At 44.0% G+C, this 15,291-nt stretch overlaps 1 protein-coding gene across 2 annotated transcripts; it reads right to left on the bottom strand.

The window, feature by feature from the left end:
* Positions 1–557: 557 nt before the first annotated feature.
* Positions 558–9,050, bottom strand: LOC310787639 (tripartite motif-containing protein 16). 2 transcript variants are annotated; one of them, XM_083649117.1, is made up of 5 exons: positions 9,001–9,050; positions 2,823–2,846; positions 2,598–2,660; positions 2,295–2,434; positions 558–1,693 (listed from the first exon to the last, which is right to left on the bottom strand). In XM_083649117.1, the coding sequence occupies exons 1-5, from the start codon at positions 9,017–9,019 to the stop codon at positions 1,286–1,288; spliced, it is 654 nt and encodes a 217-aa protein (XP_083505243.1). In that variant the 5' UTR covers positions 9,020–9,050; the 3' UTR covers positions 558–1,285. The 2 variants fall into 2 exon arrangements, with proteins under 2 accessions (XP_083505243.1, XP_083505244.1); XM_083649118.1 differs by lacking the exon at positions 2,823–2,846 and having other exon boundaries at positions 8,977–9,048.
* Between the last annotated feature and the right edge of the window lie 6,241 nt (positions 9,051–15,291).

Genomic DNA, 15,291 nt, shown 5'->3' with positions numbered 1-15,291 from the left:
TCCCTTAGTTAATTAGTGTCTCCATGAATCCACCCCTTCAGTATATTTATCTTACAGTATTTCTTATGTTTAGATGAGAGGTTTAAAAAAAAAAGTGGGAGGCAGGCCTCCCCAGGGGGGCTCCAGCAGTTTCAGGGGAGGCTCAGTGAATGGAAGTGGAAAAAATATTCGATTAGGAGGAGACCACATAGAATAGCCTAAATGCGTGTGATTTGGTTAAAGAGATAGTTCAGAGATACAGTAGTTTGGGGGAATTTGTCAGTTTTTCTCACCGTCCCAGTGTCAGAAATTAAGAAATGCCATCAGAAAGATACTTTTTTATGTATTTGGTGTAGTCTGAACTAAGTATGTCAAACAACAATATCAGGCTATCTTTGCTCTATCGCTGAGTATCTATGGGTTCAAACAACATAATCATGATCCCATAGGCATCCAGGAATTGATCAAATTAACGGTTTTAGTTTTAGTATATGTGTGTAATTCAATGAACACCAGAAGATTTCTATTTCAACATGATACACAGCATCACATGATACACAGAGTTATTACACAATGGTTGTATTTATTCACTACATTCACATACACACAAATATAAAATGATATAGGCTCTAAAGTTACATAAGCATTCTAACATACACAAAGTCCAGTACAGAACAAAAACATACAAGACATCACCTAATGGCTCATTTATACTCCACTTTCATACGTAAATAGATGCGTCCGTTCAAACGTTATCGTCACTGCCCGCATACTTCCATGCGTCTTTCACGTTGGTATCATGTTAAGCAGTACATTCACCAGTGGGCAGTAGAGAGTCAAATGTATGAGTGTGTATGTGGTTTTGCTCCGTTTCATGCGTATCCGTAAGCTTTCAGATGACGGACAGAAAACGCACGAAATGAACGCAGAGTACGGACAGAAGGCTGTGTCCGTCTCCGTCTTTAACGTAGAGTATACTGTAATTGGGCCTTAACTGTCCTACTCTAAAATACATAGATGTACAATAGTCATTTAAATAGCATCCTTGTGGATAATCAATATTGTCATTATACAGAAATAAATAAGTTTTCCTCATGCATTAGAGAAACAACAAAAAAAACAATCTGCAAAGATGTCATGTTGCAAAGATCCCGTGCTTCAGTTCTGTTTTATAACTCCAGCACTTGTTCCCCAAACAGAAGCTTTTCTCCTCCCTTCTGTCCCCCTGCTAGATTGAAAACTCAGTTAACTTGATCCTCAATCCATTTCCCTTCTTGCCTCTGCCCGCTACACCTTCTGCTGTGTGTTACTGATCTTTTTTCCGGAGGAGGCAGAAAGAATTTGTGCCGACCCAGAGCCCCGGCAAGAGCTTATCCTTGAAGTTGGTTTTGGGAAACTTGTGAATCAGACGCACCTCCTTCTCAGCCTCTCCCTCCACCAGGAGGAACTTGATGATGCCGGCGGGCTGGTCCACGTAGATGCCTATGGTGGACGTCAGGGGGAGCTGTACCTCCCTGTTCTCCCCGTTGTGCCAGACGTGGTAGCAGGAGCCAGCCCAGCCGGCGCCCCAGGAGCTGTCGTTCTCTCCGAGGCCACAGGCCCCGTCGGTGACCTTCCGGCCCGACTTCTCGTAGACGACCCCGATGACTACCCAGCCGTCGAAGTTCACTTCCCAGTACCCCCGCGAGCCCAGCAGCCCTTCCTTACACAGGACCTGGAGGAGAGAGGAAGCGCAGGGCAGGGAAATGATTTGAGCTCCAGTCCCAAAGTCCTGCGATATGACGAGAAGTGTGTGCAGAGTCTACGGGCGCGTTTGAACTCTGGAGTGTTAACATCCGATGTCGGATGTTGACATCCAATAGCCAGCACTTCTTCATGCTTGAAAAGCCCGGACTGATACTCATATTCCGCTATTTCTTCACATCATACAGAGATAGTCACAGTAACAGGAATCAGATTTGTTTTGACTTCCCTGCTGCCAAAATCTGTGACTTGGTGAGATGACAGGTTATCAAAACTCTATCCAATAAACAAGCTGATTGTGAGTTCATGTGACTTTTGTTTACAAGCCCTGGTTTTCTTGTAATTGTGAACCTAAATTAACCAAATACGCATAAAGTAAACTTTTCGACTGTGGGTTGGACCAAAGAAAATTTGCCTTACTGTACATTCACACAAAGGCTAAAGTAACGCTCCAGTTCAGGAAATCGGAGTTGCGAAAATCGGGTCAATCTGAAAATCACCCTGGTGTGAACGCACAGTTAGGTGTGAACGCACAGTTCGGTGTGATCACACAGGTGTGCAACCAAGTCTACCTGTGGTGAGTGCTCGTATCTCTCAGGCCTGGAGGGATATGGGCACACTGTATCTGCCGAACGGGCCACCTTGGACCCGCCCTCGGAGATCCACAGCAGCTTCTGTGCAGTTTTGTCATCCAGAGAGAGAGGTAACCAATCTGAGAGGACAGAGATGGAGAAGTTACAAGTGGGAAAAGTGCAGATACAGATGGGATTGATTGGTTGGTTTTGTTTGGTTGGTAGATTATTTTTATGGTACAGCAAACAAATTGCAAATGTAGCTCATAAACCTTAGCACCTAAAGCAACAAGTTGACCTTACGTTTCACAAAGTCTGCCCTGGTGGTTGGCTCAGGCATGTTCGGGTCATATGGAGGCAGCTTCACTGAGGTGACGGGCAGGAGAGATAATAAGGCAATTAGAGGGAAATGCATTGAACTTCATCCTGGATAAGTGGATAATCAACATGGCACCTGTCCAATTTAATGTATGCAATCTCATTATCCTTTGGGGATTCCCAACAGCAATACACAGTGTTGCTCTTTACCTTCTGCAGCGCCATGTTTTCTTCCTGGAAAGTCAAAAGAAAAGCTAATGTTATTTCAGTGCAATGTGCTACAGTTCAGACAGACAGACAGACAGACAGATTGGATTGCATACCAGCATAGCTTCACTAGTGACAGCAGTACAAAAGGGTCAAGCAACAATTCAACAGAGTAAAATCCAGCCATACACTTGAAAGCTTTTCATCAGTTTCCCTTCTCTTTCTCATCTTCCTTTGTCAGTGCTTGCGTCAGGCTGTTATTGATCTAAATCTTCTGCTGTTCTTGCGCCATACATTAGACTACTAAATCAAAGAGGGGTATGCGCACTATGTCTTTTCTCTCAGCACTGATTCATGTGGTTTACCCCCTGCTGGGGCAGGGTTTAGGTTACAGCATGAGGAATGCAAAGGCAAGAACACACATCACAGTCACTGACAGCCGGGGGTGGGGGTGGGGGGGGTGCCAGCTCATTCTATGAATATATTTTGTGTATGATGCCATGTTTCTCTCAGCGAGCGCCTCTTAGTGGCAGGCTGCTGTGTGAAATCTATGTTGCTTTCTTCCTCCTCCGGTCCATCAGTGTGTCCTTCTGTTCTGAGAAAACTGAGATCTAATACCAGCCATCACGCTCCCGGGTGGAGGGATCGGCGCTCCAGTTACAGTTTCTCATTTGTCACCGAGACAACCTGCTCCTCAGTCTCATCACTCTTACTCTCCTATCAGGCACACATGCCGTTACGGCACGGCATGTCGTTGATTTGGCCGTTGCCATGGCGATCACGTCAACGGCCAAATTTAGACAGAACAGCCTTGGTTTTCTTCAGCTCTGGTTCCATATATGTGTCGTGTGCTCTTCCAACAAGGCGAGACTGATAACAGACATTTCCTGCTTAACTTGTGACATATCTGCTTATTATACTTTCTCAGTGCAGACCTGCTGGAGTGGCCCGTCGTTGAGAGTTTGCAGCAACTGCACCAATATCATTGTAGGGTCAGTAGCTATGGGCAGCATGCAGTAAGCCTTGTGGACTGTCACACTAATGCCATGCTTAATCTCAAGGTATGTTATGCCCAGAGGCATGCTTTCATAATTTATTACCTACAGTGCAGCAAGAAAGGGAACAGGTGATGGAAGCATTCAACGTTTTCCTTTCACCCTGACATTTAGTGATGCATGCGTCAATACACCTTTGTGAATAATATGAAGGAGACAGCGTGACAGTGTTTGATTGTGGGGGGAAAATATGCCTAAAGTTAACCCACGATTGCCCTCAGTAATGGATCATCTAAGAGAGCATCCTAATGCTTTGTCTTTACAGTCTGGGCTGTTATAGTGACCCTGGGAAGGCCATGACACCTATTTTTCTGGGCGACAGGTGGTCACTGGTCACGGCGGTGCAGCCACCCGTCAGTAAGGAGAGGAGAGTCAGCTCTTTCAGCTAGGATAGCCTGGCCTGAGCCCGGGGGTAACGTAACCTCACAAGTCTGCCTGGCCTGAGCCCGGGGCTAACGTAACCTCACAAGTCTGCATGGACCCCAGCCGCGGAGGAATCCGACAACGTGACAACCGGGAGGAAAAATGTGAGTCTGTTGCAACATCTGCAAACATCAGATGTGAGTCGGGGGCCAGAAGGCGTTGCTTTCCCTGAATCGTTTTGGCCATGGATTGGTTAATGAGATGAGACGGGTAGTGCAGATGCCAGCAGTCGACTGAGCTTACTTAAAATTCTTTGGCTTTTAATGCAGAGATTCAATTACCTGATGGTGCCAGATGGTTTGTTTTCACAGAACCATTTTGGGAACGCGCTTGGCAAATCTTTGAAAGGGGCAGGCACTTTTCAAAAAGCTACTTGGCAGATGATTGGATGAACTATCTGTCTATCACGTCCCGCTGCTTGCTGTCGCCACACATAAATCCCTCCCTTAGCTGTCTCTGGACGCTGATTGGTGCGAATTCAAATTGGTTCAGAATTGGTTAATATTCAAACCAATAGATTGGAGCGTGGCAAGATGGATTTGTCATGTGATCTCATGATCTCATGCAAATCCAGCTGCCTTGCTGCAAGGTGAGAGATTCAAGCCTCTGCCTTAAAAGCCCAAATTACTATGTGTCATTGGGCAACATAATTAAAAACCTAAATATATATTACAGCTATGCAGGGGCCCATTATGTCAAACACAGTCATTACCTGACCCACGGCCACTAAGACTAGAAGATTAGTTAATTTGACGAGGGAATGCCCGAATATTCATTGGACACTAGTGAAGCTTAGGATCCAATTGCAGACCAGATTCGAGTTTGGCTATTGTCCACATGTCCTTATTGGCAGGGCAGCGTGCTCCATGTAGTACAATGTGTGACTTCAGTGTAAACTATGCATACCGGTATACTGTTAACATATATAATGTGGACAACAGATGAAGATAGCATGAGTAAGGCATGATGTGGCAGGAGAGAGAGGGATAGAGTGAAGGTTGTATAGTCTTCATTGAAAATTGGTTGCACAGAAGGTGGCTGATGACAGGTCAGGTCATCTGTCTTTCTTCCCTGAACTCACCCTTAAAGGAGTAGAGCGGGTGAGACAGGGACACAGCGAAGGAAAGTATTTGTGGAATGGCGCTGGCACCCAGGCAGGGTTCATCAAGGCATTAAGGGGAGTTATTGAGTCGCCACAAGGGCAGATTAAGAGACAGTCATTCAGAGAAATATTACACCAGCACGACAGACATCCAGCAAATAAAGTAATCTTCAAATCTGTGAGCGCGCAAAGATGTTTGTGGCTCCTATCTGAGCGCCCTGGAGTCACCTCTTTGGCTTCTCTGTGGAGGTTAAGCCCCCGCAGATGACCGTCCATGCTCAGTAGGATCAACAGCAAAGCACCATGAAGATCCGCAGAAGGATAAACAGATACTCAGAAGGTAGATTGATGTTGTGACATTACGCCGATAGAGACACGGAAGAGACCTGGAATGTGTCGGAGGTGACGGGGAGAGGAACATGTGAAGGCAAAGGGAATGTGACAGAAAAACAAGATGGATGAATAGTTCAGGTGTAGGAAAGTACTGTTTTCATTCTTATAAATAGTTGTCAAGCCCCGGTACTGTTGTGAGTTTGGTCCTATAGCGCACTTGCCATAGTTGGTGATGTCATAATATGTCCTTAAGCAAGATCTCTTGTCATTTTGTGCATTTTTCCATGGGTGAGCAGTAATGGAAGCCTGTTGTGTGTGTTCGTACACAAACAACCAAACATACACAATCAGACATCAAAACTAATGTCTTGTTAGCGCAATTAATGATCATTACAGTTAGTTTGGATTAAACTCTCTCTGTCCTACTCTCTGATTGGAGTCCCTGCCCTTAAAGGAGCTATTAAGCCAGCATTCCAGAGATATATCTCTATTTCATCAGGGGAAGTGAATATGTATCGGGCCTTGAGTTTCAAGCCTTATAAGTGAAAAATATTAAGCTGGCACTTGTGAATGGGACTTGTGAAACCGACCAGAAGTTGAGCAGAATACTTCAAGAGAGTAATTTTTTTTAGAGGAAAGTACATCTAGGGAGAATGTTTTGGGCTTTGTGTTGACCCACTCCAACAATAAGACCCAGAGCCTGAGATAAACGTGTAGCTAGACTGCAAGAACCTAATGATTAATCCCTCTGTGTACGTGTCAAGGAGGGCAGGCCAGGTCAGCAGATCCCCCGTCAAAGGTCAGTCGCTCCCCGATGCTACAAGGAAGTTGTTTGTTTTGGAGGATCGCGAACGAGATCAGGTTCGAAACATCTCACTGAGACAGCGAGATCAGAGAAGCCCACTGACAGTGAGATGAGGAGAGAGGGTTGGGCGGAGATGGGATGGCTAATAATTTATTACCTCCAGTATGTGGCAAGAAAGGGGACAGGTGATAGAAGCATTAAACATGTTCCCTTCACCCTGACATTTAGTCATGCATGTGTCAATACAGATTTTTGCATACGGAGGAGACGGGTCCTCAGCAATGGAAAGGTCTAACAGTGTGTTCACACCAAGGTGAAAAAACTGCTCGCGCTAATATTCGCCAAAGTTTGTTTTGGACGACCGCGAACGAGATCGGGTTCGAAACATCCCACTGAGACAGCGAGATCAGAGAAGCCCAATGACAGTGAGATGAGGCGATAGAGGGATGGGCGGACGTGGACTAGACTCATCCTTCTTGTTCATGTTAAACGTGGAAAGCCCCTGGCTGGGAGCCCTGACATGGAGATGGAAGGAGGGGTAAAGGCATAGATATTATATTACTATAGATGGGTCACCACAGACTCTGCCAATTCTAACAAATGGGAATCTAAATGGGCGTGGTCAACCATTGACTCAGACCTGCCGAAAGTCTCCCAAGTGGGCGTGTCCGTGGAAAACCATGGGCAAAACCCACGTGACAAAATGACAGGAAGTGAGTTGAAGTTGGGCCGTCTTGCTTGAATCCCATCCTCTTTGGTAAAGGATGAATTTAGGCAAGAGGAGGAGGAAAGGCCTTTTTAAGTGCCTGATAACACGAAGTGACCGAACACGGACTCTCCTGTCATCATCACCCAATGCAGTATTTCCACATTAAATGTCTTATTCAATTATGTTTATTTAAATTTTTCCCCCCATGCAACCAATATTAGCTAATTAGATTAATTCATTAGACTTGCCGCATTTGAGGCAAATTCAGTCTTTCACTAAATTCACTTTTGATGGTTCTCAGCTCTCGTACTAATACTGATCGTCGGGGAGTGGACTGGTCAGAGTCCAGTTACATAATTGCAGAACCAAACAGCCATAAATAACTAAAACTGAGATGGGCTCCTACATTTTGGGAGTTGAGTTACTGTGCAGCGTTTCACACTTCATCATTACTATGGTGCCAGAGGATGGATTAGTAACCTTTGGGATGAGAGGGGCTATTATGATGGTGGACAGTGAGCATGGTTTATTATGACATGGTGGGTTTTGGAAATATGCAGAAGGAGCATGAGAAGGCATACAGTATGAGGATGATAAGGCTGGGTATCGAGCAAAGGCCTGTAGTGATGGGGGAGGAGAGACAGGGGAAGCGATGGGAGGTATGGTGGGCCCATGTTGCATAGGAAGAAGAAGCAGACAGAAATGTGAACTCTGGAACGGCAGATGAGGCCGTGACACTGGAGGGAACCGAGTAAGGCAGTGTGCAAATGCAGAAGCACCGCGGCTTGAGGAGAATCTGTTTCATGGCGTTTGTTGAGATGATTAATGGTGATCTGGTGGCACAGGAGGTGTTGAAGGACGTTTGGCACCCAGCTGACATGCGGGGACGAGAAAGCACGGGGTAACCTAACCGCATCAAATAAACGGCATGAGAAGCACATCATAAAACACTATGACAAGCAGTAAAAGGTGCATCTACAGTATGTCTTTAATCTATCTATAACTGAGCAAGCAAACAAGCTTTTTATCTATCTCTCTAAGCTGCGAGACATGTTGAGTAGAATGTAATTTTTTTACGGGTGAATTGCTGAAGGCAGACGGTCACTACAGAAGATTTGCTCCAGTTTGCTCTGAATAATTTACACCAGCATTTCTCCAACAAAGAGTTTCTCATTGTAAACCGTGGGCATTTATACAGATGACATTTCACAGATAATGAACACATGAGATAAAAAAAAATTAAATAGGAGGACTCCTGGTATGGATACGATAGGAGTTCCTTTGTGAATCTTACTGCAAATGCAAAAAGATCAGCAGAAACTGCTTTAAAAATAACTACCGTAGGTTGACCGAAACAAGTCATTGACCAGTGAGCGAGGAGGCCACAAGGCATTAGGCAATCAAAGGCTCAAAGCATCATGATTTGCACTCATAGTCACCATTAATTATCCTGCATTTCAACACACCACATGAACAGCTGTTTGAAATCTATATTTTAACATGTATGCCACAGAACCTTTCTCTTGGCACAGAATCAAAAGGAGTCAAAAAATGTACTGTAAATGCCGTACATCCCAATAAGTGTAGCTGCTACCACTTCCCTGAATTTGGCTACTGTACTTAAATAGCAGCTGACAATAAACTCGTTTCAATGAGAAATGCTTGATAAAGAAATGATGCTTTTGCTCCTATGGCTCAGAGTATAATGTCCCTCAGAGGAACCCATAGACATTCAGGAGAGGATGGTTTCTTACCCTTATTAGGTGCAGGCATGATTCCCTCAAACTCCTAAGGTCTTCGCATGTGACACTGACCTGTGTCTCTCTGGAGGATCACTCTTATTTACTTCCAAAAGAATGGGGAGGGGGGCGGAGGAGGAGAGGGGTGATGAGGGGGGAGGCAGGTTCATCAGGAGGAGGGGATGTGCGTGCTTTTTGGTTGGATGCAACGCTTACGCCAAGGGATGGTCCTGACATCTGAAACGCCTATGACTTCAGTGATCCCCTCTGGGGAACAGATTATAGATGGAGACAAGCAAATACACAGTATATCCCAAGTATGCAATCTCATTTACATACACATGGACCGGCCATGTGAAACACTCGCCACAAACAACCTTAACAAACATCCACCGACGAATGGAAAAAGGGTCAAAAGGTGGCAAACGCATCTCTGGAATATGTCTAGAAAGTGCGGTTTGAGCATTCACCAGTGTTGAGAGGGTTACTTTTAAAATGTATTCCACTACAGATTACTTGCCCTAAAATGTAATTTGTAACATATTCCATTAGATTACTCAAATTAAGTAACATATTTTGGATTACTTTTGGATTATTTCAAAATCATCTTGCTGAGCCCCAATGCCTGGGTCATTATATGCAAACGCGTACTGATGTAATGTTCTTCTTCAGCATGTTTGTAAGTAAAATGTGTTACTGTATGTGTCCATGTCAAAAATACATTCCTGAGAGAGTCCTGGCTCCGTGTCTCCTCCGACATTGCCATTCTCTTGTGGTTGGAGCTTTTTTTTTATCTGTTTATGGGAAATGCGTGTCTCATATGAATTTTAGAGGAAATGAAACAAAACAAAGTAATCCCTGAAAGTAATCTACTTTTTTAAAGACAGTAACTGTATTCAGAATACACTACCACCAAATTAAACTGTAACGGAATGCCGTTACTCACTATACTATTTTGTATTTTAAATACTGTCTTTTCAATACATGTAACCATTACTCCCCAACCCTGGCATCCACATGTGGGATCTGCACTTTGTTGTGTTGCCATAGCAACATGATCTTTTTTGACTCACATGAACCTGCTATTGAACTTTGGCCCAAGTAAGGAAATAAAGGGCCCTGATTTTTAAAGCTCTCAACTGTCCCTGACACAAGCTACAGGTGCTGGTTTATAGGGAGAGCAGGTAGTCAGGATTTAACAAGTATCAGCCGGCTACTGGAAAGTTGTCATCGGTCCCACATAATCGTCCATCACCACTACCTTTAAGTGCTCTTTGGCAACGAGCCTGCGGGTGAAGTGAAGTGAACTGCTGCTGTGCTCAGAGGTCCAAAATAACAGCTTGGGGACGACACTGCTTGAGCGGTTTTTTGGCAACGCTGCTTTTCAGAAGTCTCTATGTCTACTTGGGCAATCTGAAGTGTCGACGTCCATTTTTATTACGTTGAGTATATTTTATCTTTAGTCTCGACACAAAGGAGTACTGCGACGTCTGTCATTTACGTCCGGGCTTTTACCTCACACTTTTTATAACATGTTTTTCTTTCTATAATTATAATCATAATAATCATCATCATACTAAATTAATTTAGTAGTAGTATTTAGTACAAGTATTTAAGAGTTTGAGTACATTTATTCATTTTTAGCAATTAACATTGATTTCCTACTTATATTTAATGTATTCCTTTTTTCCTCTATAAATTTCAATGCAAGATAATATTTTCGAAGTCATTTTCTAGACTAGTAAGTTTGTGCAATATGAAAAACATACACATTTTCTCTTAAAAAGGTGTGTGTGTGTGTGTGTGTGTGTGTGTGTGTGTGTGTGTGTGTGTGTGTGTGTGTGTGTGTGTGTGTGTGTGCGTGCGTGCGTGCGTGTGAAAAACTATGACCATGTCACCTCAGCATAGCGTTAGTTCAGGCACACTACGAAGTTAAGCTTAGCTCACAAACCCAGCCCACATCAGCTGATTTCCTGCTATGCATTCAATACAGTTTTCTGCTTCCTCTGCAACCCGCCTCCACCCCAGCTCCTCCTTACATGCTGTATCTGACTTCATGTCATCTCTGTCATCACTGTTGCTTGCTCTTCTGTACCTGGTGGTCTCTGCTGCTGCTCTCCCTCCTGCCTTAGGCTTTCCATACCGCCAAATAGAACTATTGCATATGGCAATAATAGTTTCCTTTTGACTATAGTGGTCCTGACTGAATTGTTAGGAAGCAATACACAATCCTATAATTAATTGATAGGCTACTAATTAGAAAATAACTTCCTGTCACGAGAAAGTGTTTCACTGGTTATCCAAGCTATTAAAACAAGAATTTTAATGAAGTGCTTAGCGCCAGCCCCTATAACACCACAGATATGCCCAGTGTGCGGCATGCGAATAAATTTCAACACCTGTAGCTTAATGCTGTCAGTAGCCCGGCTTAAACCGGATTGTTCCATGACCTTTGGGTGTGTTGAGGGTCGCTATGCACAGCCTCACACAGCCTACAAATCACGATGCAATATTCTACACTAACAAGCCCCACCGTCCTCCACTAGCCTATCAGGTTGCTTCATTACATGCTAACATGATGAAAGGTATAGCTTGATGGGACACAAGGGATCCAGAGGGTGTGAGGCCTGGCAGGACGGGGAGTCTTTCGCTCATAGTTTTCGCGCCTCTCCTCTGATTGACAAGGCAGCTGCTTCTTGCTTTCCTCTCCCTTTTCTTCCAGAGTGTTGTTGTCTATGTCCGTTTGGCTGTCAGCATGAACAGCATGCTGTGTTTACCTCCAAGTAGGACTTGGTAAAACAAGTATTATTTATAACCCAATGTGAGACTCAGAGTCATTTCCTTCCTAACAAAGCCGCTGCAGCACAGAGGGAATAACGGGTCAGTCCAGACATTTAGCGTGTGCTGCTGGAGGATGTGGAGAATTTTGTTGGGAAGTAATAAAGAGCTTGAGTATGTTATTCATTTTGATCAATTAACATATTAAGTTCTGGGGGGCATGGTGGCGCAGTGGTAAGCGCTGTCGCCTCACAGCTAGAAGGTCCTGGGTTCGATTCCCACCGGGGACGCTGTGAGCGCCGAAGGAGTGCGTGCCCGTGCCCGTCCGCATGTCCTCGAGTGCCCACTGCCCGGGTGGGGTCATCAAAAGGGCCTTTCTTTGTGGAGTTTGCATGTTCCCCATGCCCCCTGCGGGTTTCCTTCATATAGGAACCCCACACCAAAACATGAAATATCCTGGTCGCTGAAGTGGTGCCTCCTCTGGTTGTTAGGGGCGCCTGTTCGGAGGGAGGGGAACTCGTTGGAATAGCGTGATCCTCCCACGTGCTATGTCCTACCGGTGAAGCTTCCCCTGTCAGGTGAAAAGAAGCGGCTGGCCACTGCCCATGTCTCAGAGGAAGCATGGAGCCAGTTTCGGCTCTCCCCAGATCGGCAGAGGGTGGAGTAGCAACCAGGATAAATAAATTAAAAATAAGCACTAACGGGGGATAAAAAATCGGGGGGGGAATATTATTTAAAAAAAACATTAAGTTCTACTTACATTCTTAAATTATTTTTTTCTACAATATATTTCAATGCAGGATGGTATTTTCTAAACCATTTTCTAAACAAGTACCTTTGTACAAGCTGAATAACATTAAAAATTTAATTTAAATCTTATCTTGCAATAAGAATGCAAAGTGTGTGTGAGTGAGTGAGTGAATTGTGTTCGGCCACAGCTGTGTCATTTTACGTGCGATTGCGCTGAATCTTTCAGGAAGTGTAAAGAGCACCCCTGAGGGTGACCTAACGGAGCCGGATTTTTGAATTAGGTAATTAGGTCCAGCAAAAATGGCTAATTAGTAGACAAAATGAGTCAACACACGTTCAGCACTCTCACTATCCGGATTCTGGGCCAAGATATTTGACTGGTACTCCAAATCCTACAAAATAACCCTACAGCCGGAGGCAGAACTTGCCATCTTCGGCTGCTCGGAGTCCTCTCTGAACTTCGCTACAGCAGTGCAACAATGTCTGACACTGGGGACAACTGTTGCCAAAAGACTTATTCTGAAGGAATGGAAGTCCTCCTCTTCACCTTCTTTTCACGTGTGGCTGATGGACATGATGATATCTGTAATACAGATGGAGAGACTCAGGTCCCAGAGAACCAACTCGTTCAAAAGGTTCTCAACTGTCTGGGACCCATTTTTGGCATACTTTGACGAGGTTAAGAATGATAAGTGACTGAGGTTGGGGGTGGTGTCTTGCATGGGATATCATGTGCATTGTCTCCTACAAGCACATAAGCACCTTGTAAGTTGTAATGATGATTGTCGATGATGTACAGTATCTATTTTTTTCTTTCCTTTCTTTTCCTGTGTCTGAGCCTGTTTATCTTGTTTGTATGTTCTATAAAAATTGAAAATAAGATGTATATAAAAAAACACAGGTTCGGCGCCATGGACAGCTCCATTCGTTAGCTACTGTTGGAGGCATTCAGTTGGAGCACACCTGAGGGATGTGGACTATGAAAACCCTCTGGGGAGAGAGAGGAGAGGCTGCATGCTAACTCTGTGAGCGAGGCCTGACTAAATGGCCAGTGATTGTGTGCTCCATTAAACTGGCGTGGAAAAAAGTCTGTATTTAGGCTCATTAAAATGTGAATTTTTGAGAAATTAAATAAAAAAAATCAGAGCTGAGACCTCTGATTTTGGGGTGTTTAGAATCTCTTTAATATGAAACATGTCGCGTCAATCGGTCAAACGGTTCGACTCACAGCTTTAAGTCAAAGCCAGAATAGCCTTCCTCTTTTGCAATAAAGCCTCTTTCACTCACGCTGCCAAACACACCCTTGTCAAAATGACAGTACTCCCAATTCTTGACTACGGCGATATCATCTATAGAACGGCTTCAGAAACGGCCCTCAAGAAACTGGACACTCTCCATCATTCGTCCATCCGCTTTGCCACCAACGCACCCTTCCACATTCACCACTGTAAACTTTATGATCTGGTAGACTGGCCCTCCCTCAAAACCCGGCGATCCCTCCACTGGCATCACTTTATATACAAGACAATAGTAGGCAAGACACCACACTACCTCACCTCTCTCCTCCATATAGCCTCCAATGCATACAACACTAGGTCAAGTGAGCTCATCATCCCCGGCTTAGTCAGATACAGATCTGATTTCGGCCGCACCTCCTTCCGCTTTGCAGCCGCAAACGATTGGAACGCACTCCAAAGCACCCTCAAACTCACAACCCTGACATCACTTTCCATCTTCAAACAGAAACTCACTCAACTCTTTGTTGACCGCTGTACCTGCTGATTAGCTCCGGATCTCTCTCTCTCTCTCTCACACACACACACACACACACACACACACACACACACACACACACACACACACACACACACACACACACACACACACACACACACACACACACACACACACACAACCCCCCCTTTCAGTTTAGTGGTAGTGTAGCACTTCAATTCTGTGTATATCTGTATATTCTGTCTATATTTGTTTATATGATGTTACTTGTCTATATGTTTATTTGTACACTCTGTCTATATTTGTACATGCTGTTACTTGTCTATATGTTTATATATTTTTTTGTCTTTTTGTTACTAGACTTTGACAATGTGTCTATTCCTACTGGGCCCTCTTGGCCAGGTCATGTTTGCAAATGAGAACTGGTTCTCAAACAATTCACCTGGTTAAATAAAGGTAAAATAAAAAATAAATAAATAAAAAAGTAGCCTACTAGAGCAGTGCCTGTTCAAAACGTGGTGTCCGGAAGGGCCCGATTGCTGTTGTGCGTGCCCGTACCGCTTGAGCCCTGCTGCTGCACAGAGCATGGTTCACTTGTTTACTCAAAGTTTGGTAACACTTTACAATACTGTAACACAAGAAATGGGTAGTTATTGAGGAACTAGTCAGGAACTAACCATTAGTTCATGAATAGTTAATGATTAGTTCCTGAATAGTTAATAGGTAGTTCCTTAATGGTAGTTACTTAGTAACTGACCATCAGTTACCATGTTAACGAACCAGTAAGTAATGATTACTTCCTTAATTTTCTTCTGTTAGTTCGTGAGTAGTTAATGGGTAGTTACTTAAGAACAGACTATTAGTTAAGAATAATGATAAAGTAATCATGAAGTAATGATGACCTCCCTAGTAACAACTAAGTATGATAGCCTGCTTTACTTGAGGGTGCACAAATATGGTAACTAATGGTGAAGTAATCATTAACTAATGATTAATTCCCTAGTAACAACTATGGTAACTAATAGTCTGTTCTTAAGGAACTAC

The sequence above is a fragment of the Poromitra crassiceps genome, assembly GCF_964638095.1.
Source record: "Poromitra crassiceps genome assembly, chromosome: 13".
NCBI classification, from domain to species: domain Eukaryota; kingdom Metazoa; phylum Chordata; class Actinopteri; order Beryciformes; family Melamphaidae; genus Poromitra; species Poromitra crassiceps.
The sequence above is the reverse complement of the archived record's forward strand: the minus strand, read 5'-3'. Positions and strand labels throughout refer to the sequence as shown.